Genomic DNA, 24,291 nt, shown 5'->3' with positions numbered 1-24,291 from the left:
ATATAAAGAGTAGAGAAAGTACACAGGCTACTTATTGCTCCAGACTGTGCTGCTGGTAGAACAAACTGTGTTCCATGAGAAGAGAAACTGGAATGTCTTGAGAACTCAACCCGTTAGGCTTTGTTTTGTTGAAAAAATGTCCACTTACATCTCAAAGATAAATTGTAGCAGAGGGTTTGGTTCTTTGAGCCACAAGACATAAAGCAATTTGTTGTAGCAAAGCAACAGTCTGTAAGACTATAGAGGACAGGGCTGTCTCGAAGGGACTTGAACACTTATGTGAGGATCTACCTTGAGTCAGTCAATGTCCAGCCCTGGCACTACCAGAAAGCAGCTACAGGAGAACAAGGGTAGAATAGAGCATCTGAAATTCCAGCAGTCTTGGAGGTTCTAGATTTCCCGCCCACCCAATTGGAGGATACACTCTATCAACTTACTTGATATTAACTTGAACAAAGGGGGGTGGGAGGGGGAAGAAAACTGTTTCAGGGATGAGTGTCACCACCATAGGGTAGATAATACTCGGATGTCTCTTCACAAGAACTAATGAGTGAGCCAAGCTCACTCTTCAGGGAAGATTTGAGAGATTGAATACCACGTAGTTAAAATGCCAGAGAAACACCCCTTAATATACAGAGCATCTCAAACACAGAAGGAGGGGAAGTAAGCCATGCCACCCAAGGTGATGACTCAGCAGCTGCTTTGCTGAAGTAAGAACACACAGCCTTCAAAGGGAGGCGTGGGATTTGGAATGGGAACAGTTCTCCACATATGACATTGAATCCAGAGCTTAAAATTAAGCAATAAGAAGATTAGACAAATTGTTAGGAAAAAGCAAAACAAACCAGTTCCCAAGTAGTTTTGATTGTGAATTTCACCTCTACAAGCAGAATGTATAGATCGTGATGATCTTCCGAGCTCTAAAGGAGATGACTAGGGCAAGTGGGTAGACAAGGGAAACCAAATTATGGTCTTAATTCAGAAATATTTGCAAGAAAATGAAAGTGACAAAAAATGTACCATATGGGAATGCTCGAACTGAAAGTTCAATAACTAAACTGAAAATCTTAATTCATAGGTTTAATAGTACATTGGAGCAAGTAGAGGAATCCGTAAAATTGAAGGCAGATTTATAGAGCGTATAAATGTACAAGTCTTGGCATTGCTTTGCTTCTATGAAGCTTGTAAAAATTGTACCATATGTACTTTGCTGTTGTTTAGTTTTCTTAAATAATTTTAGCATAACAGCTTTAATATCATAAGGCCACATTTATTTTAAAAACATTTTTGATATTCTGAGTACTACTCAGACATAAGGCACATGAATAGGTTTTTTTTTTCCCCCTTATCTTTTGGTGGTTTTTTTTTTTTTTTTTTTTTTCTTTTCAGCTTTTCTCCAAATTAAATTAACTTCTTTTCCCCCTTGAGTTTTTGGAGATCATGAACATATTGGCCTGCTAACAGTGGAAGATAGACATATTTTTTTTACATAATTAGAAAGATGGAGTTGAAAACTTTCTTTTACTGCCTTCACTCCTGTTAGATCCTAGCATTTTCTCAAAGGACAGCCCTTGCCTTTGAGAAGCTCAGTTGCTGTTGTCATCCACACCTTTGCTTATCCTCTCTTTCCCACAGAAAATGGAAGAGTTTGCTCATAGACAAGTCTCAGGCTAGAATATATTAGAAAGGCAGATCTGGAAGACAACTGACATCTCAGCAGTATAGGCGACTGCCCTGTGTGTGAAGGAGAACTGAAAGCCATCATCAACATGCCAAGACTGGAAAGACCAAAGACGTGTTGCCTAGTAACTATGTTGGGAAATTAAGAAAACATAGTACATACAACTTGAGGTCCATTTCAGATGATTTAAAAATTGTGACTGAACTTCCATACTGGGGCACTCTGACTAACAGTAAGATAGCTGGAATCCCGGAGCCTACTAGACCTGAAACTTCTTTCCATTAAGGCAGTTAAGATTGGTGCTGCCATCTTTTCAATCAGTAGTTTAGTGGAGTGATGAAAAGTTCACTGGTTAGTTTTATGTCTTTAGAGAATATTGACTAGATACTGGTCACTCAAGTTTCTTTTGAAGTAAGACCTCATAAAGTCTGAGAAGTAGAGGAGGAGAATAATACCTCCAAGTTTTAATAAGCCCAACTCCTCACTACAATAAAGGACACTCTAAAGAGAACTATAGTGAATGTTAATACACAGTTGTTATAAAATACAAATTGATTTGGTTTTCCTTTATGAGATAGCAGATAAAATTATCCTGTAATGAAATTATGGGATGTTACCTCTTCCTCTGTTTGATACGTGTGTCCCAGGACAATAGCTAGCACTTCTGTGTCTCTCAGTGTAGAATGGGTCCAGTCTCTTCTCACTGGTTCGTTGGCTTTTGTATTTCGCTATGCCACTGCTCATGAATGTGCCCTGGAAACAAAAATTTGAGAAAAAAAAAAGGTTTCCTTTTTTCTTCTTGACCTTGAGTTCTATTTGCTTTTTTCCATTTATGGTGACATCAGCTGTACTGCTTGCTCTGCCTTGAAACATGGTACTGTTAAGTAGAGAAAGGGGCTGGGTGATGAGCTGGCTGCTCTCCCTGAAAACCTGGGCTTGGTGCTGCATAGCCATTTGTTACTGTTTGCCGGGATCTGATGCCTTCTCCTGGTCTCTGCATGCACTGAAGTGTGTGGTGCACAGCCATGCAGGCACAACACTCATCACTCAGAAAGAAAGAAAAAAAAAGAAGACCTTACAGAAAGTTTCTAAAAAACAGACTGAACTCAAAGCATTTTTAATTTTAGCTTGATCTTCAGATTATAAATCAGTATTATAATCTGGGTGTCTGGAGCTTACAACAATCTTAATTGTAAAATGATATCATACCCCCCCCAACAGTCTGTTGATTATTTAGCTGGCAGTCCAGTTTCCTATTCATCCCCCCTCCTGCTCTGTTTTACATTCTCTCTTCTCCATGACTCTGGGTTGCCACTCTGAGTACTACTCTAGCACCTGGCTTTCCAGTCCTACATGCAACTGACTGAGAGTCTCACAAGAGCAGAGTACAATTCCTCACTGTTGATAAAATATGGTCAATGGTGGTGAACAGAAAATACTTTTCAAGCTCATGCATATATATCCCCACCTTTATCCTTTTACATAATGGTCTACCTTCAGACAAACATTTTTTTAAACAAGGTGCGAAAGAACACTCTTATTGTTGTAGATCTCAAGATGGAGATCTTGGACCATTGCTCTGACGTGGTCCCTAATCTTTACACAAGGAGTCCATTTGGCCCAGGAAATCCTTTTTATTCTCTGCTACCAAGATGCCAAGGTTGACCTCTGAAATTACATTCCAGCTCAGTAATTTTGTGTCAGACGTGTAATCTAGCCAAATGCTAATTTATCCAAGTTTCTATTGAAGAACAATATAACCCAGCTATCTAATGCAAACAAAAGTTCTGTCCACAGTCGCCTTCTCTGACTTTGCTTTGTCAGGGTTTTCATGCCTATGCAGCACTTTGTTCTGCATTACATCATAGACTTTCTCTTTCCAGGTACCTGTCCTTGGTGCCAGATACACTCATTAGTCATACAAAACTGGGTTATGTTTTTCTAGGGAAATTAATTACTTTATGTTGGCTACATATGGTTAGCTTGTCAGAAGGAAGACTTTAACATATTTTGGGGTGGTATAATGTAGGCATTTAACCAGCCTTTTTTTCCCCCTCCTTCTTTGTGCATAAAACAGTTTATTAATATATGCTAGGATTAACATTTTTTGCAATACCTCAGCATTGCATTACATGGGGGTATTTCCGGTGTTACCTGCAAAGTAACTGCACCTTATTTCAAAAGCACATGTGAAGACCAATGAGGTGGCAGGGGACGTCACTCAGCTTTTGGGTGGCCACGGTCACATGTGCTACATTTTAGTGGTCTTCTTTGTTCCTTAGTATTCTAAAGGATTAAATTCAATACAATAGCATCCATACTACCAACGTATGTGGGTATCTGTCACTGTAGTATTTAAAACAGGTTTAAAAATAATCTAGGGAATTGAATCTGTTTGTGGTCATGCAATGCATTTTAAGCCAAATCAAATGATTTTATGAGAGGTAACCACCATTTATCCCCACTTTTTGTGTTAGAGATCTTAAAGGATCAATTCATGTACTACGGAAATTAATTTCCTAATGGCAGTGACCCCTTTCTCCTTCTACAAGTTTGTATTTATTAAGTTCTAAAATGCATTAAGAATATCTTTGTTCAGTCTACATTCTTTTTGTTCTGTTGTAAAAGGTATTTTTTTAACTGGGTGGTGGTGGCACACATCTTTAATCTCTGCATTTGGGAGGCAGAGGCAGGTGAATCTCTGGATGGCTGCTCCTAGGCCAGCCTAGTCAGGATAGCCAAGCCAAGGCTACACAGAGAAACCTTTTCTCAGAAAAAAAGCAAAACAAAATCAAAATTTTTGTTTTGTTTTTTTTCCTAGACAGAAGAAGTTGCAGACGCTCTTTGAAACCAAGGAAATGGAAAGCATGTACAGCGCCTATAGAGTGGACTTCTTTCCAGCTACACTAGTTTGGCTTTTAGAAACTTGCTTATTCCACTGCATACATGTGACGTGGATTATGGCAGCAGATAAATTACTATTTATGTTACTGTTGATGAAACATTAAGCATTATGAGGATTAGGTTCATTTAAGATGCTCATTCATTGGTTTAGTACTCCTGTTTTGTAACTTCAGTTGGTTGGTCAATATCAAGGCAGTCTAAACCATCGTTTTAAGTCAGATTGTAATCCAGGGCCTTGTGTATACTAAGCAAGTGCTCTACCACTGAGTCTCTTATCCTACTTACTTTAAATAACAATTAAATGAAATGACATTGCTAGGAGCATTTTACATTTTCCTGATGCATCCTGACTTTTATTACATCTGTCTTCCTCCAGGCTTCATTTAACATCATATTTCACCTTCTCCTTTAGGATCCTAGTTATGAGGCTTCATGCCTTTTAACCCTGTTGGTTCTCTCGCTACGATCTGTCCTTGCTTCAAACTTCCTTTGCTATTTGCTGGAACAGCATCAACAGTTTTTCTATTACTCCCCCATCAGTGTTCCCAAGGTCTCATATTGCTAATGTATTTTTATCAAGGCAAGTACATCTTAACTGAGGGAGGTTTTGAGCTCCACCTAAGTGGATTTTTGTTTCACACAAAGCTAGAATAGAGGGCGTTAGCTTCGGAAGAACAAGAAGGACCCTTTCTTCTTTCTCACACCTCTAGCCTTCTGTTCTCAGCAGCCAAACCAAGTCCCCTAGTTACCTTGGCATGTGACAGCCCTGTGGCTTTGTGCTGCTTTGTCTCCTGCTGCACCCATGTTTCCTAACTCTGGTTCTGCTAATTTAGAATGTGTCAGGAGTCATTCTACTTTCTGTGTTTCTGAAGAAAGTCAATTTAGTACAAATTGGGACCTATTTACTCTCCCTCTATCTAACACATACTGTTAGTCAGCAGGGCTTCTGAGGACAGCAATTGCTATTTGAGGCAAACAAACCCTTTTTAGACCTCTCTGAATATGTTTTAAACATGACCCAGTATATTTCAGTATTGAACAAAGATTATTTAGTGATGATGTGACTGTGTTGTAGTCTGTTTCCTGTGTATCCTGTTACATTTTTTAAACTTTGGGTTTTTTAAAAATGTTTATTTGATTGCTTAATTAAACTTCACTATTTCATTAAAGCCTTCTTTTCATTGCACATCTGAATTGTTAATTTTGTTTTTGAAGGATGGCTGGATTCCTTACAGAAGCAAGCAGAGCTCTCCCCTTCCTGCCATCAGTTTCAGGGGACATATTGCTTCTTCCGTACTGTCATACCAATAAATCATCCCAGATTACTTGCCGAGGTACAGTACTGAAGTATACCATGCATTTTAAAGGAAATCTGCTATTTTCTTTTCAATCAGATGAGCAATGTGAAGAGACTCCGGCCACGGCTCAGTGCTATTCTCTTTAAGCTTCAATTTGAAGAGCAGGTGAACAACATCAAACCTGACATCATGGCTGTCAGTGCTGCCTGCGAGGAGATCAGGAAGAGCAAAAGCTTCAGCAAGTTGCTGGAACTTGTGTTGCTAATGGGAAACTACATGAATGCTGGCTCCCGGAATGCTCAAACCTTCGGATTTGACCTTAGCTCTCTCTGTAAAGTGAGTTTGTTTTTTTTTTTTTTAACACACGTATTTGCCTGAACACTTACTCTTAAATGTCAGCACTGATTACATTATTTAAATATTTTTATTTTGACGGGCTCATTATCAAGAACTTGAAATGAACCATGAACTCAAACCTAGAGTGAACTGAGCTAATTTACTCAACCTCTGAACTAAATCCAAATATTAATTTTCTCTGATCTGCAAATCCAACTGAAGGATTTTGTTTAATAACTAAATTATATCCTAAACCTATGCTTTCTCAAACCAATGAAATAGAACATCAAAATATCATTTAAGCTTCATATTTATTTAGTTCAGGTACCATCTAGTTTATTGCTTAGGACTGCTGAATTTTTTTTTTTTTTTGCCTTTATTTAAATATTTCCCTGCATTTTGCATATGTAGACTAAAAGAAAAAAAGGATTCCTTTCTATATGAAAGGAAAAAGTTTTACTAGAAATACATGTATTTCAGACCTCATTGATGAGTTGAAAATGTTATGAAAACTGAGTGAGTTTACATAATGCTTTATTGTTTTCTTCTGGCTTCTTTCATAGCTTGAATTTCTTTGTAACAAGCGTGGTCAATGTTTTGTATAACAGACCTCTTTCCTGGGGTGTATGCCACTGTAATTATGCTTTAGTGATCTGCCTGCCACAGATTCTTCTGATTTACATACCACCAGGCACCTCGTAACATCCGTATACTCTGATTAAGGAATTTGGCTTTTACAGTTGCTATCCTGATAGAGAATGTGAGAATCTGCCAGCTTTGCTGTTGGTTGGTGAATGGCTCTACACTGTGGCTTTAGAGTCTCTTTCTCATGTAGCTGTCCTGACCCCTGACCTACATGGGCATCAGTGTTCCTCAACTTTCCTCTTCCCTTTTAATTTTCCTGCCTTTGTTACCACAGCTTTCTGTATTTGGTTAAGTTCCCTGCTGCAAGTGACACTTTTCCTGCAAGGCAGACTAAATGCTTGGTGCATCAGTGCCGACTCAGGGTAAATTGCTGTGATGTGTGGTTTACCATGTCACAGTGCAAAGGTAGGTGAGAGAAATTACGTGGCATGTGTGGAACTCATATTTTCTAGAGGTGAACCACAATTATATTTGCTTGCCTTTTTTTATTTACTTCTTCCTATTATGATGATTCAGTGCTTTAATAGAGCTATTTACAAAATCATATGACTGTCATGTTTTGCCAGAGAGGCCAGCTTAGCAGGTAGAGGGTGGTGGCTAAGTGCTCAGAGAAGAAAGGAAAAGAGCAGAATGTTGAAGCTGAGTGTAAATTTCCTGGGGGGAAAAAGGTAAGCAAGAGAAAGAGCTTGGCAGAAAACTTATTGCGTGGCACATGGGGGTACATACTTTATAGGACAGGATTTGAGGGAAATTTGACTGAAATAGGAAGCTAATAAATACCTCTAAATCTATGCTCGGTGGTGGTGGTGTTCTCAAGACACATTACTTCTGTAAACCAGGTAGTTTGATCAGACATGTTCAGGAGCATAATTCTGTTTGCAGGAAGAAAGGTTAATCTGTAGTGTCTATGGCCGTTGAGAATATATTGTGACTTAAATTTTGAAGTCAGATTTGTACTAAACTCCTGTTATTTCCTTCCTTAGTTGTATTTAGTACATTGCAAATGAATGTATAGTCATATTATATATTCAACCTATTCCTAGGACTGCTAGGGGATGTAGTTAGAGTGCTAGAAATTTGCTGAGTGCCTTACATGTAGTTCCTGACCTATGATGGTGACAGAAGACATCAAAGTAGGAAGAAAGTTATGGAAGATGTGGTAGAGAAGGGGATTGGGTCAAAGATAAGCTCTCAATTTGTGCTTTGGCCAGTAGGGGGATGTTTTTTCTACTGACTTGTTTGCTCTTTGCTCAGAAAGGAATTAGCTATTTTCTTCCTTTTGTTTACCTTGCTACCTTAAAGGACTGCTTCTTTAAGCTGCCTGATCAGAAGAATACTTAGTTAAAAAAAAAAAAAAAGTGGATGTCCACTACACTCTTACCACTAACAGTTGTGATGATAGGGTTCCAAGCTAAGAGAGGGGGCTTGGAGCTGGACATAGACTGCTAGACTAGATTGAGGAAAGTGAGTTAATTTCCCAGTCTGAGAGCATTGACAGGATTGGGTGACACGGAGAGGCTGAAGGAGGAGTTGACAAGCTAGGCTACCAAGTTAAGGACTCTAAAGAAGACAAGGGGAAGACACTGGAGACCTCAGTCCTGTACCTGAAGAAGAAGTGGGCTTTGTTGTTTATCACACAGTATAACTAACACTTTAATTTCCACATCAGCATTAAAGTTTCATGTCCCAAAAGTGGGCTTCCTATTCTCCTTCATCTCTTTTTCTTAAAAAAGTGTTGATAGGACACTGATTAATGATGTGGAAGATGCTGATGCAGGGCCTGGTGCATAGTAAAGAGCTAAAGAATGAAGGGAGGTGTTGCATTACAATAATGTAGTTTGTCATATTTATTTTGTAGTGGAAAACAAGCATTTTCTCCTTGAGATACAATCATGGATGCATAATAATTTTAATATCTTATACAAATATCATGCATGCTGTTATTCTTTTACTGCAGTTAGTCTGTAAACCAGTTAATCTATCTTCAGATGAAAAGTTGTCTGTGTTCATGCATTGGTACTGGGCATTTCTGATCATCACTCTTTGGCACTTTCTGTTGTACAAGAAACAAAATAAATACTACAATTTCATTTTTATTAGCCTGCATGTCAAGTTGAAAGCATATATTGAACAAGATGGTATCTCATCACGTTTGTTATCAGAAGTAGCAGCTTGATCTTTGACAGTTGTGATTAAATTTTTCACTCTCAATATAAAGCATTTGGTTTTTTGATAAGCCTCCGCAATATGGAGCTTTTTATTTATTTGACAGTATAAACTCAAGAAATATTTTAATCTATTCAAACATTATATGGCATTTAACATTCTATGCCCGAAACTCTTATTTAAATTTCCTTTATAGATTAGCTGAGGTATGAACAATGCATGCTTTTAAAAAAATTGGTATTGCTATTTAGGAATTGATACATGGATCTTGAATTTTGTACCCATCATAGCTTAATTTTCAAAGTTTTTTTTTTTTAATGCATTTGTACTTCAGAATGCTAACTATGGTATCTCTATTTTGAAAAATGCTATGCGGTAAATAAGGAATAAATGTAAAAGTAAATATGAATTATAAGATGAGCATCAATTTGAAGCTTTTAGTAATATGTATATAAAAACTAATGTTGATATGTACGTGTGGGTTTTCCTGGTAAAGTATAGCAGAAATGTTTTCTTTTTTATTTTATTTTACTTTTTATTTTTTATTAATTTATTCTTGTTACATCACAATGGTTATCCCATCCCTTGTATCCTCCCATTTTCCCATTAGTCCTCTCCCTATGACTGTTCCTGAGGGGGATTACCTCTCCCTGTATATGCTCATAGGGTATCAAGTCTCTTCTTGGCAACCTGCTGTCCTTCCTCTGAGTGCCACCAGGTCTCCCCCTCCAGGGGACATGGTCAAATGTGAGGCACCAGATTATGTGAGAAAGTCATATCCCACTCTCCACTCAAGTGTGGAGACTGTTCTGACCATTGGCTAGATCTGGTTAGGGGTTTAAAGTTTACCTCCTGTATTGTCCTTGGCTGGTGCCTTAGTTTGTGCGGGACTCCTGGGCCCAAATCTGCCTATCATAATGTTCTACTTGTAGGTTTCTAGAACCCTCTGGATCTTTCCACTTTGCTATTCTCCCATGCTTCTCTCATCTAGCACACAACAAGAAAATTTGCTCAACCATGTTCATAGCAGCCTTATTCATAATAGCCAGGACATGGAAACAGCCTAAGTGTCCAACAGTAGAAGAATGGATAAAGAAACTGTGGTACATATACACTGTGGAATACTACTCAGCTATTAAAAACAAGGAATTCCCGAAATATGTGGATAAATGGATTAAGCTAGAAATTATCATAATGAGTGAGTTAACCCAGAAGCAGAAAGACTGAAAGGGTATATACTCACTTATATCTGCATACTAGCCCAAGGGGTATGTCCCAAGAAAGCCTTCACTTACCAGGAAACTGGGACAGAGGGGAGGACATCTTACTGGGACTCTAGATGAGAAATGTTTTCAATACCTAAAATCTTTTAGCTTTTTCTTTTCCCTGATTAAGGAAATTCTACACTTGTATCTTTATAAAAGGGAAACATGTTCAGTAGTTTGCACTTACACACAGCAAAGGCTGAGTCTCCTGGATTCCTGTGGGTCTTTCAGTCTAGACTTCATTTGTGCCCCCCACCCGCCACCCCCCATGCTGGTGTTATGAGTGCCTTGCCTTGCCTTTTCAAAACGATAAAATGTAGAATGTAAATGAAAAACTGTTTGTCTCTCATGATTTTGTCCTAAAATAGTCATTTTTTCACTTTAAGTAAAAGTTGTTAGTAGGCATTTTATACACTTATATACATTTTACACACACACACACACACACACACACACACACACACACACACACACATCCTCCTTATGATAAAATGCCGCCAATCCATTTCCATAGAAACCCATCATATAGATGGTACATGCCTGTGTGACCAAAATGCTTACCTGTGACATTTTTATTTGTTTAGTGATGAGGATGTTTCTTTACAAGAATTCACTAGCATGCCAAAATGCTTTATTTTCAATTGTTAGCATTCTAACTAATGAATGAGTTGAGCTGTTATCAGAGATTACATTAAAGTATATGAGATAATTTTGACTTGTAAATTTAAGGAACAGATGGTTCAAATATGCACTCAGTGGTGCTGTTTTAATAATGTTTACTAATATATACTGAGATGTGTGATTCTGAATGAAAAATAATAATCCATAGCATAGGATGCTGTAACTGTTCTAGATTATGAAAGTAAGTGACTTCATGTATTGAGGTAATAAAAGAGTTTTTCATTTGTTTCTTAAAAATAATATGTTTTTTTTTTTTTTATTCCACTTTAAATTATACACTTCTCCTTTAGGAAAATTTCCTCATTAGAAAGTTCAATGCCATGTTAAAATTATCAAAACAAGCATAATTTCTGTATATTTGTGAGTGAGAAGGAAAGTGGTTAAAGGGCAGACAAAGCATATTTGTATCTGAGCTTTTTTTCTAGTGTAGAATTTTCTATGTGACCTTCTACATATTTCTTTTCTTAGTGCTGGCTTTCCTAAAGAAAAGAACTTCACTAAATCTGTGACGGGGATGCTTTAAAATGAAGACATTGAATTCCCATTTTCTTTAATGTCTGTAGGAATGGTAGTGGGTAGCCTTTTGAAATTGTGAACATGTCCTGCTTAAATCATATTTATTGATTTGCAACATGGAGTACCTTTAAAAATCATTAATGCTTTGTCCTCTTCAGCAGTTCCCCTGATTCAGAATGTTTTTGTGTGGTGCTTTAGTGTGGGCTCCCTAGTGACTGTAATGCTCAGCCCTCACTGGGAAGCCTTCTGCCTCTTTTGCAATGCTTATGTAACCCAAAGTGGAAAATCATGACTGATGGTCTCAGAGTAAATAACCAACAAACAAACAGGAGGAAATGGAAAAGAATCAACAGGAAAACAAAAACAAAAAGAAACAACGGAAGGCAAAGTGGTGAAAACAATCCCAAAACTACTGCTTTTCTTTCATGCCAATCTGAGCACTCTTCTGAAAAGGAAGATTTTTGAAGAGAAATGTGAATTCTAGACACAGAATACAACTAAAAGAAGTGGAAGGCCAGTGTCCTGAGTCATTATGCAAAGCCTAGCCTCCTACAGGTAGCATGTCAATCACCATAGAAGAGTTAGAATGTCTTGGCCTATCACAGGCAGTTCGTATTTTGCATATCTGTCATAGTTACATTGGTAAGGATTGCAGATTTTTTAGTGTGAAATTTTGACTTTCATGTGTCACTTTTTCATTTCCTCTGAAGTTATTTTTAAGAAAGATCTCTGCCAAACAAACCCATTGTTCCATCTGCATTCAGGGTGTTAGGAGGACTTTTATTTTTCATCAAATTGGCAGAATCATGCCAGTACATGTTGGCACCCTTTGAAAGTAAGGCAGTTATGGGCCAAAGAGATGCAAAGAACAAATGCCATTCTTACTTTACACACAGCCAATTAAATCACAGAAGTCCTGACCTATATGTCATTGTGAAAGTATTTAGAATGCTGAACCCTTTTGACTCATTAAACACCTTAATCTGTAGCATATCCCCCAAAATATTTAATTGGATTTACTAAGCAGTACTCCTCTCACCTTTGATTTTTTTTCAATTGCTAGAATGTGTTGTAAATTAAAAGCATTCTTGTAATAAAATGAGAAATAATTTCTTTGCTTGGGCGCAGCCTGTGTACTGACGTCTCTGCTTTCAATGCAAACTTGACTGTTCCACCAAAGCCTCACTTTCTCTTAGATAGCCACCCCAGCATTATCTATAGACACACAGGCACACAGGAAAACAGATGGACATTACAGCTAGAACCAAGATTAATTCCACCTACAATTTCTGATTAATCTCAACCTTGCCTTTACATTTTCTAAATGATAACTCTAAGTAGCGTTTTGCTTATCTTCCTTCCATATGCCATAAATTTTTTTCATTCAAACGTTTGGGGCAAGGTATCAGAGGCAAAATATTCAATATTATTACTCACATTGTAATAGTCATAATAAAATAATAGCCATAGTAAAAAATAATCAATTTTTGTTCTTTGGTGTTTTTCTTCTTTTGTTTTTGTTTTTTCTTTTTTATTGTTGTTTTTCAAAACAGGGTTTCTCTGTGTAGCGTTGGCTGTCCTGGACTCACTTTGTAGACCAGACTGTGCTCAAACTCACAGAGATCGGCCTGCCTCTGCCTCCCAGGTGCTGGGCTTACAGGTGTGAGCCACTGTGCCTGGCTCAATTTTTGTTCTTAAGGAGCACATAGACTATGATGTTGAGATGTACACACAGATGACATAGAACTCAGGCATAGAACTCAGCGTTGCGAGACTATAGTGAAGTTGACCAAGATAAATAAGAAGGGTGGGGGGAGTAAGCATAATATACCCACGTTAGCATAAAAGGAACTATCATTATTGTTCCCAGGAAGAGGACAACAAAGGAATATCATGGATTAGTTTGTAACCTAGATGAAATGATCCCTTTCCTTACCGGCAATGTAGATGTCTCGTGGCATAATAGAGAAAAGCAACCCCAAAGGCCTTGATTGTAGTAGTCATCAATTATTAACCATCTAAAGGATGAAGAACACCCTTTGGTCCAGATAGTTTCAGTAGTTTACTTGTAGCAAATATTTAAGTTGAATATAAGGCCCACTGTCTGTTTTGCCTCCCATCAAGTGGAACTCGGAGAATACATACTCCTTCTATGAGGCTGTGCTGGCTCCGTGTTTGGAAAACAGTGAAGCTCATTATATATCAACAGGCTTATGAAGAAAAGTCACCATGTTGTTATATTGGAGGCATTTGACAAAATTCACTCAGAGTAAAGGTTCTAAGTGGCCGTACAAGGGAACTACTCCAAGTTGCTAACAAATATCTGTAGGAGCCTTGCACTTAACATCATGCATAGAATTTGTGAAGTAAACTGCCCCATGCTCTCACACAGAAGGCTCTACTTTTCTAAGTTGCCACCCCTTTCTAGTTTATCCTGTATGTTAAAAAAAAAAAAAAAAGTGTCCCAGTTTAAGTCTTAGCAAGTTACCTGATGGACACTGACAGAATGATACCACCGTTCACGTGGAGAAGCGAAAGGTCTTAAGTAGCTTAAGCGGCACTAGAGAAGAGTGTCACACTGGAGGTCTGCTACTGCCTGACTTCACGCCTCAGGATAGTCTGCAGGAATCAAAATACTGTGATTAGCCAAAACAAAACAAAATAAACAAAAACAAAACCAAACAACAACAACAAAAAGGAGAAATCATCCATAATAGCTCAGAAACACAAAACAGGAGTAATAATATAACATAGAAATGTGGTCTCCTACGAAAGCTGCCTGGAATATCTAAACACCTCCATGCTAGGAAAAAGCAAAACGAAACATTTTATGGAGAATATTAATGAAGCAAATCTGTGTGACTTTTGGCTTATTAAAAACCTTTGCAATATAACATTAAAAGCATCTTTGCAACATAACATTTTGAAAAGATAAAGTTAATTAAAATTTCTGATAAACGTTAATAGAATTAACATGCAAGCTGCAAACCTTTGGGGGGGGGGTGGTAGGTAGACAATTTTACACCTTAGCAATGAGAATAACACGATTAAAATACAACCCAAAGATATAAATAGGCAGTTTATCAGAGAATGTGCACCGACAGCTAAGAAGCAATTGAAGTGCTACTGAAGGGGCTAAAATGTGACATTCTGGCATATTCATATTTCAGGTTAAGACAAAAAATAGTTACGAAAGGGCAGCTTAGACTTTTCTGTTGTTCCTTGAAAATCAGCAGAAATGTCTCATGTGAGCATTGACCTACTTGTGACAGAAGGCTGCCAGGCCATCCTCAGGGGTGAGAAGCAGAAGCCTTTCTCCACAGCCCTTGTTCACAGCTAGTGTTTAAAAGCTCCCCTCATCATTTGCCTGCTTCTCTGCAACTCACTGTTCTGTCTAACACATTTGCTGCCTGACATTTCCTATGCAGATGTAAATAAATGTCTACACTTCAAATAGGCCACTAACAACAAACCAAAGAAACAGCTCCCCTCATGTCTAGCCCCACAAGCGGGGTGACTTGATTAAGATTATTTAGGCAGCTGCATCACCTAAGAAACGATCCCTCCACCCTCCCCACCCCCCCTTAACAGCACAGCTGGGTGAAATCACCGGGCAGTGACAGCCTTGGACTTTCCTGCACAACCTGCAGGCTATTTTATAGAAGGGTCTATGTGAGTCATTACTTCTCGCTCCTTTCTTCACTCCCCTGCACTCTCTTCTCCCTCATCTTCTCTCCTCCCCTCTGGCCCTTCCTTCCTTTTCCCTCCTCTCCCCTCTCCTCCCTTTCTATCCTAAGTCTTTTAAGTTTCTTGAGCTTTGTCTTATGAACTTCTCACTGCCTCCAGGAGAGACTGTTTTCAGTCCATTGGAAACAACTGTACACAGTATATAAACAACTGACTTTACCTGCTTCTTGCATCTTTAATTCCTTATGAGGGCTTGTGCCATGTGGCTATTCATGTTTTATGCCAGTTTAATTCTCAAGATTAGATGGCACCTGAAGTAAATAGAAGTACAGCTTTCTGCTACCCTGATGTCTCATAGAACTTCTCACTGCAAAATGGCAACTAAAATAATAACACAGCATCATGTACCTACTATAATGGCTAAAGCCAAAGAATTATCATGCCAGAAGCTGGTAGGCTTCCAGTGTTGTTAGGGGAGGGGATAGTGGCACACCCATTTTGGAAAACTGGCCTTTTTTTTTTTTCCACCCTCTCTCTCTGAGAAAATGTTTTTCAGTGTAGCTCTAGCTGTCATGGAACTCCCTCTGTAGACTAGGTTGGCCTTGAACTCAGAGATCACTCTGCCTTTGCCTTCCAGAGTGCTCGGATTAAAGGGATGTTTCACCACTGCCGAACTTTTTATACTATATTTTTGTGTATATGGCAGGGAACAAGATGTCGTTGAGTAGGTGAATGGTTTGACTAATTGGTATATGTGCACTGCAGAATGTTGTACATTAAATGAACGAAACCAGTCTTAGAAGTCCTCATGTTATATACCCCGATATGTGCAGAATAATACATATAGTATTCTCTGAAAGATGAAGTTACGTGAACAATAGAAAGATCTATGGTTGCAGGGATTCTAAAGAAAGGGAAGGATTAAGGGATATACAAAAGTGACACATATTTTTAGGGTAGAAAAAAACCTATTTTTGTAAAATACTGTATTAAAGGTTATAAAGAGTACTATGTTTGTGGAAATGCAGAATTATAGAACTTAAAGGACATGCCTAATGTAAGCATGACCCTCGTTAGCAGTAGTGTGTAAACAATGGCCCATTAATTATAAGAGTATACCATATTTATCAAAGTGTTGATAGAATCCATGTGTCAAGGGTGTGTGAGAATCATTTCTAGTAATTTAGTATTTAAATTGGAAACTTCTCTGTCAATGTAAACCTTAAAGCTAACTTTAATTTAAAATTAATTTGCTTGCTCCATGTATATTGATGGTTTTGATTACTTTCTATAAGCATTTAATTTAATATTCTTTTTTCATGCTTTTTTAAAATTTATTTTTTATTTATATATTCATTTTACATCCCAATCCTAACCCCCTCTGTTCTCTTAATATTTATTCTTAAAGTTAGATTAGAAGAGTGATGCATTTACAGAATTTTAAGAAGTAGCTTTGTTTGGATAATATTAGACTCCAGTCTATTTTATTTTATTTTTAAAACTATCCCCTAAGGATACTTTCACAATTTATGTTGGAGAATACACATTCAACAAGAAAACTACATCAGCACCATAATTCATGTATGTATGTAATATAATATTACATCAGAAATTGGTAACTATTCTATAATAATACTTTAGGTCACCCCTGAACTTATTCCAGTGTTTTTAATTCCCTGAGGTATATGATACTGCCTTTGCTCAGTCATCTTCACATGGAATTTATTTTTCGTGATGTTATTTCATCCATGCACAACAAATTTTATCCTACAAAGGAGAAGAGATGGAATATAAAATTAAAATATAGTTGTATAAGTCTGCTTGAAAATTATTGCTCTCTTTCCCTCCCCCATTGATTCCTGTCTTGTATGGACAAATTATCCACTTAGAAATATATGAGCACTAGTTTTTTTTTTTTTAATGATAAATAAGGTGACGTTTTGTTGTTGTTTATTTGCAGATTAAAAACAGCTGAACTAAGGGCATGCTCTTTCAGCCAAAAGTGACCTAGGGAAGTGTGTCAGCATCTTGAGCTTTGGCAGCTAGAATTGGAGGCTAAAGGATACTGAAACTTTCAGTTGTGGTCAATGTTCTTTTGTTGTTTTATTACCATTTTCATCCACTGTGTTTTAAAGCATTTTGTTAGAACCATCATAGTTTCCAGTGGCTGAAAGCAACACAGGCATATGGATAGAAGAGGTGATTTGCATAAGGCACTTGGTCTCTCTGAATTTGTTATGTCCCATAAATAGTGGCTACAATACTGACTCCTTCCACCTAGGCTGGGGGATGCTTGTTTTATAGGACTTATCTGTGGTATGTTATTTGGCTTGTTTGTGGCTCAGAATAATTGGCAAATACTAATTCTTGCTGTTATTCTCAGCATTAGAATTGCAGTTTTCATGTGTCATTCCAAGGTTTGGACTTGGGTTGTGTTTGAAGCATTCGCCAAGGTCTATAAACTCTACAGAGACACTGCAGCTTTGATGCACATTTAAATCCTAGCATTATGGCCAGAGGAGTTTTTGGTGTAACATGCTTAAGATACAAATTTTATTTAGCGAATAAGAGGCTATAGTTCTTTCTTTCTTTCTTTCTTTTCATTTCTTGTTTTTTTTTTTTTTTTTTTTTTTTTTTTTTGACTCTAAAGATCTATAATAAAAATACATGGCTTTGATTTTATAGCTTTACTAAACCAATAGAGTATTCTTTAAATGTCATCCAAATTTGTGTTGCATACCTTTAAAATGTTTCAAACCCTTGCATTGGCACTGCAAGGGAGTTCTATTGCAGATTGACAAGCAGGCCATGATTTATTACAGGGCCTGCTTTTAACATTATTTTGTCTGGAATGAATAGAGTGGTTAGAGAAACTCCATCCATCTTTTTTGTTTATTTGACATTTCGCCGCATTAAATGTACGTTAAAGAAACAATGCATGAATACAGAATTCTGTTTAACAATGATGATTACTATCTGTCAGATAAGTCTCTTGACAATAACACAGAAGGGAATCCTGTCAAGAAATGTCTGTTAAGATTTAAATAAACCATTTTAATATGAACACGATCCCAAATGAAATTTAATTTTCTTTCCAAGGAATAGCATTACAAAGTGTGCTTAAGTTATTTTTCATTTCACCAAAATTAGCACTGTCTATTTTATTTGTAACTCAATCACTGATTACAAAATGGTTACTAAAAACAGAACATACCTTTTGTTAATGTTTGTCCAATAGTTTAAAATTTAGAGCACTAATAGATAAGACTTTGTAAATGCAGTTTGTTATGCTTTTTTATTTTCTTTAAAGCTCCACTTAAAAATTTGTACCTTCATATGACTTATGAGAGAGAAGAGCCACGTAGGCAGAAAGGACACCATGAGAGCCCTGGGGATTCAACAGAAGCGTCCTATCCGAGCTTTTCATTTACTAACCAAGTTTCAAGTCCATCTGGAAGTTTTGAGTGGTTGTTTTGTTGTAAGTCTCAAAATATTACATACCAGTTTAGGTGAGATGGTTTGGGTAGGCTTTACCTTAGTATTCAGTCACTATTCCATCTAATATTAGGGTGCTCCCACTGTGATTTGTTACGCTGGCCTATGGAAACTTTACCTTCCTTTGGTGTGTTAGCTTTATTTTGTCCCCCCAAAACCAGTGTTGGACCTAAATACTTCACAGTTGTTCTACTAGAAGATTCTACACACTGTATTGTGTCCTAGAACCTGAAACATTTCCTCTCCCTAGTCATAAATGAGTAAACTCTGAGATTGGTCCAGTGCATTATGATCTCACAATAGACTTCTTGAGGTATTAATTCTAATGGTTACTGGGAGATTAATTATATCATAAGAAGTTCTAGAAAATAATCTTTTTATGTAACACATAAGTGAAAGTTTGCTGTGTTTAACTTCTAAAAATGATAGTGTGAATGGAAAAGTTATAAGGACAGATGGATACAAGTCAGATTAGTGTTTGTGAGATATGTCCAAGCAGGTCTAAACTACTCGAAAATTTCAAGCATGCAGAATCACTTTTAAATTGAGTGTATATTTGTGTCTCTTTATTTGTATTCTACTTGGTTTATTAGATTCTCTTATTTGTTTGCTTGTTTTTCTGCAAATGCTTTAAATCCATTTGAATTAATGCTTACTGAGTTTGGACTGGAGAATGAATTTAGAGTTCCCTTTTTTTTTTTTTTTTTTTTTTAATGTTTGGCTCCACTGTGTAATGTTGCCAGTGTTCAAACTAAGGTCCAATAACTTGCCCTGGGCTACTAACTTATTAAGAGCATGGCTCCCATTAGGAGGTTGTCCACACTTGTCAGTGGCAATTTGTATTATAACGGTGCCTTTAAAAGCACTCTTGAAGCACGTGAAGTCTCTGTGCCTTTTCAGGAAGGTATTAAATAATGGGTGGAATGTCTATTTTGGACGTTCTTTGTTGTTGTTATTTTTATTGCTGCTGTTGTTGTTGGGGCTGATGGTGGTAGTGGTGTGTGTGTGTGTGTGTGTGTGTGTTTGTGTGTGTGTGTGTGTGTGTGTGTGTGTGTGTGTGTGTGTGTTAGGGTTGTAAATACGCTAAGAAAGTGTTCTACCATTAAAGTACATTCTCACCGAAGTGCTGTCCTTTGAGCTACTTATGCAGCAAGCTAGTAGAGCATTTGAGCTTTTTGTATGTGCATTCATGTGAGGCTGTCAGATGACTAGCCTGGCATTTCCAGCACATTTTTCCTTCTCTGTGATGACACAGAATCTGTCTCTTCCAGTGCCACTACTATTGGATGTTTTGCTTTGTTTGTTTCTAATTTATTTACCTTTTTTGAAAATAATTTTTGTACAATCCAATAACAGGTTTCCTTCCCCCTGACTCTTCTCAGGTGTTCCTCACCTTTCTACAGACCTAACACAGTTCCTTTTCTATCTTTAGAAACGGACAAACACTAAAACAAAAGAAATAAACCATAATGAAAAAAAAATAGGACCCCCTCTCTCCCCTTCTCCCTCCCTCTTTCCCTCCTTCCCTCTTGAAAAATTGTTGGAAAATAGACTGAAATTTCCAGCTCTCTATTCAATTCTGATGTGAGAGGAGTGGTTTGTTTGTTGGCTGTGTTCTTTACTTCTATACCTATTATGAATGAGGACTCTGTAGTAGGTACTTATGTCAGAGGACCTTTTAATCCAGTATCCATAGGAGGCCCAATCATGGAGCAGAACTGGGAAAAGCTTGCATCCTTTGCTCTATATGCTTGTACACCTGCCAGCCAGAAGAGGGCATCACATCCTATTACAGATGGTTGTAAGCCATCATGTAGTTGCTGGGAGTTGAACTCAGGACCTCTGGAAGAGCAGTCCATGCTTTCAACCACTGAGACATCTCTCCAGCCCCAATGGAAAAACATTGTTTGGTTTTTCAAGACAGGATTTCTTTGGGTAGCTCTGGCTGTTCTGGAACCTGATCTGTAGACCAGGCTGGCGGAAATCCACCTGTTTCTATCTTTGTAGTGCACTGCCACCACTCAGCTAGCTCCCATTCTTGTATTAAAAATTAGTATAGCCACTTCTCCTTCCTGTGTGCATTGCTAGATTGGTCAAGCCTTGTCAACTCAAGCTTGTGTCTGTTTTTGTTTTCTACTGTGTCACCTTTCTCCAATTCTGTAAACTTTATTGTGAACTCACTATTTTTGGAAGCAAGGGGCTCACAAAGTTTTCAAAGACAAGTGTGTTATGACCAGATCTGATAACATTCACCATAGGGATAGTGCCATTCATAAAAAAATTATAGTTGCTCCATCAGGAGGCAAAGACTCATTTATTTCACTGTTTTATATATTTAGTATATTATTTTATACAACACCATATATGATATATAACATGATATATATCATTCACATATATGTTAGAGATAGAGCAGAGAACATAAATATGAATATGAGATAAGTATTGTTTTAAAAGTTCCCAAATGTAAATAGGAACAAAAAGTTAGCGGTGTACATGAAAGAAAACCAGTAGACTCAGTGGCACTTCTTGTGCAAATGTATACCATTTCAGGGTATTACCATTTGCACATTACTTTTGTAACCTTTTATGTTTGTTTCACCCAAAACTGAAACAGTTTGGTTTTTTAAAATATTTATCCACTCCTCTAAATAAAATAAACAGGCTACCAAGATGAGACTTGATAGTCTATGACCATATATAGTGGGGGAGGAGGTCCCCCTCAGTCATAGACCTACAAGAGGGGAATAGGGTGAAAGAGGGAGTAAGGGAGGAATGGGAGATATAAGTATGGAATAACAGTTCAGTTGTAATCTGAATAAATCGATTAAATAAAAATAAAAATAAAACAAAATCTACTTTTTAAAAAAAAAAAAAATGACTTCTTGAAGAAACATTATTTTGTCTAGCTACCTTAAACTCTCCATCATGTCATGGGAGTTTGAATATGTGCCAAACAAAAAACATATGTACCACCCAGGATTTGTTTTAGAGTCAACTGTTATATAAACAGGTTATTCTATTTTCCTAGGTACTTCATTTTTACCCACAAAAGATTGCATACTAGATTGCATACTAGATTGCTTTGAAATTATTCCTCTTTTATTACAAATGTTAATAATTTTAACCAATATCAAGTAAAAAGTACTAAAGTATTCAAGCATTTTCAGAACTGAAACAAGTTTTCATACAAACTTGTGGTCTACAGAGTAACATGTTATATGCATCAATAGATTGTTAAAATACTTTGTGGTTTTTTTCCCTTTTCATTCACTTAGCTAAAGGACACAAAATCAGCAGATCAGCGAACAACTCTTCTCCATTTCCTGGTGGACATATGTGAAGAAAAGCACCCGGACATCCTTCACTTTGTGGATGATTTTGCACATTTAGACAAAGCCAGTAGAGGTTTGTGGTTTTTATTTATTTATTTACAAATTTTATTTTATTAATTTATTAATATTACATCTCAATGGTCATCCCCTCCCTTGTATCCTCCCATTCCTCCCTCCCTTCCATTTTCCCCTTACTCCTCTCCCCTATGACTGTGACTGAGGGGGACTTCCTCCCCCTGTATATGCTCATAGGGTATCAAGTCTCTCTTTGGTAGCCTGCTATCCTTCCTCTGAGTGCCACCAGGTCTCCCCATTCAGGGGACGTGGTCAAATATGAGGCACCAGAGTACGTGTGAAAGTCAGACCCCACTCTCCACTCAACTGTGGAGAATGTTCTTTCCATTGGCTAGATCTGGGTAGGGGTTTGAAGTTTACGGCCTGTATTGTCCTTGGCTAGTGCCATAGTTTGAGCGGGACCCCTGGGCCCAAATCTGCCTATCATAATCTTCTTCCTGTAGGTTTCTAGGATCCTCTGGATCCTTCTACTTTGCCATTCTCCCATGCTTCTCTCATCTAGAGTCCCAATAGGATGTCCTCCCCTTTGTGGTTTTTATTTAAAGATACATATGTCATCGCTATGATCTTCAATTCTAAGAGATAGATAATAATGCTTTTTACTTGTATATATTATTTTGTTAAAGTATTTTCATTTGGAATATGCCTCTATGAAAAGACGTTATAGACTATTTTATGAGTTGCCATGATTAGGAGTAGGAGTATTAGTTGAACAGTAAAATTTATAACTACATTGTTTTCTAGATTAAATTTCATGGGTGCCTGCTAACACCAGCCTCTCATGCTTAGTTTCCTCCACTGTCCTTTGGTAGGGCTTCCAAATCCCGCGTCATTTACAAATACTAAGTGGCATTCATAAACACTATTGTGAACCAAAGTGAGTATGTTTCTTTTGTCCAAGATTCAAATCTGTCTAAAGGAATGGAGCTGCCTTTTGTTGTTCTACTAGATACCAAACCACCAGTTTCAATTCGTTATACATAAATTACCAACTTGCATTTATTCTCTGTTGTGGTTTTAAATAGGATTGTCATGAGTTCAGATAGAGCCTGTTGCTGACACTTTATTTTGATCTGATTTCAATTTCAAAAATTTAGCCACCTTAAAAGTGCAATTTTCGCTTACAATCAACATGGATGTTTTTAAATTTAAACAACTACTTGTCGCTCGATAGCCAGTTTATGAACATGTTTTAGATAAACCCATTCAAAGTTGTGTAATAGCTGTATTGTTTTTGTGTTGACCATCAGTGATAGTGATGTCAAATCATTTTTGTGAGTTCTTTAATACTTGAGTCTTCTTGGAATTTGTAACTCCGAAGAAGGGTAATTTTTTTCAATGTTGAAGGTAATATTATTTCTCAAACATGTTTAATATTTTCTGTATCTCAAAAGTTTATATGGCTGACAAATGGCAATATTTTGGGTTTATTTACTAAGAGAATAGGGTTGGATGCAACATTCTTTATACTTTTACCCTGATATGTGAAATTCTTTGACGTATGTATTTCATAAAGCCTTTTGTAAACAGTCTGGATTTCTGATTGCAACATTAAGCCTTTTACTACTCACTAGTAATTATATTAAATGATTTATCTGTCCTTATGTCACATTACATGGCCTTGATAAAAGAAAATATCCTTATAGGTGGACAGGGAGATATAGAACGATGTATATGTTTATATGTTTAGATATAATTGAAGAGAGCTCACATGAGTTTCTGGGACATTGCGATATCAGTAAGAGGCTTGAGATGAGTGAACCAAGAACATTGAAAGAAAGCTTTGTAATCTAAAAACTACAATTAACCTACTAAATCGAGGAAAATGGCTTTCCTCAGGTGAGATTTTTTTGAAATTTTGGAATATTTCAGCAATTGTCATGATATTTAAAATTGAAATTCAGGTATTTGATGAACATAGAGTTTGTAAGTAACATTGTGGTATATAGAAGTGGCACAGAACCCCTTGAAGTACAGAAAGGTTCTTTACTTGGTGCAAAGATGAGTGAGTAGTTAAGACGCATCAGTGTTTGTATTTTAGACAGTGAATTGGAAAATCTTACCAGTCAACACTGCCTGAAATAGTTGGATACTTATTTATTCGCTAAATGTTATGCACAGTTTGTCCTCAAACATTGGATTCCCTTCTCTCTGCTTAGGTTACAATATATCCACCTCCTTGTTTCATAATTTCATTCTTTTCTTTT

The 24,291-nt window shown here is 37.1% G+C and overlaps 1 protein-coding gene across 1 annotated transcript in view; it reads left to right on the top strand.

Annotated features, from left to right (window-relative positions):
* Positions 1–24,291, top strand: part of Diaph3 (diaphanous related formin 3) — a 453,079-nt gene that overhangs the window by 241,399 nt on the left and 187,389 nt on the right. Inside the window, exons 21-22 of the mRNA XM_051160890.1 lie at positions 5,980–6,219; positions 21,953–22,082. Coding sequence (XP_051016847.1) covers positions 5,980–6,219; positions 21,953–22,082 — 370 coding nt within the window. The remainder of the gene's footprint in view (positions 1–5,979; positions 6,220–21,952; positions 22,083–24,291) is intronic.

This window comes from Acomys russatus, chromosome 18, assembly GCF_903995435.1.
Source record: "Acomys russatus chromosome 18, mAcoRus1.1, whole genome shotgun sequence".
NCBI classification, from domain to species: Eukaryota; Metazoa; Chordata; class Mammalia; order Rodentia; family Muridae; genus Acomys; species Acomys russatus.
This window is presented reverse-complemented; position numbering and strand designations above follow the sequence as displayed.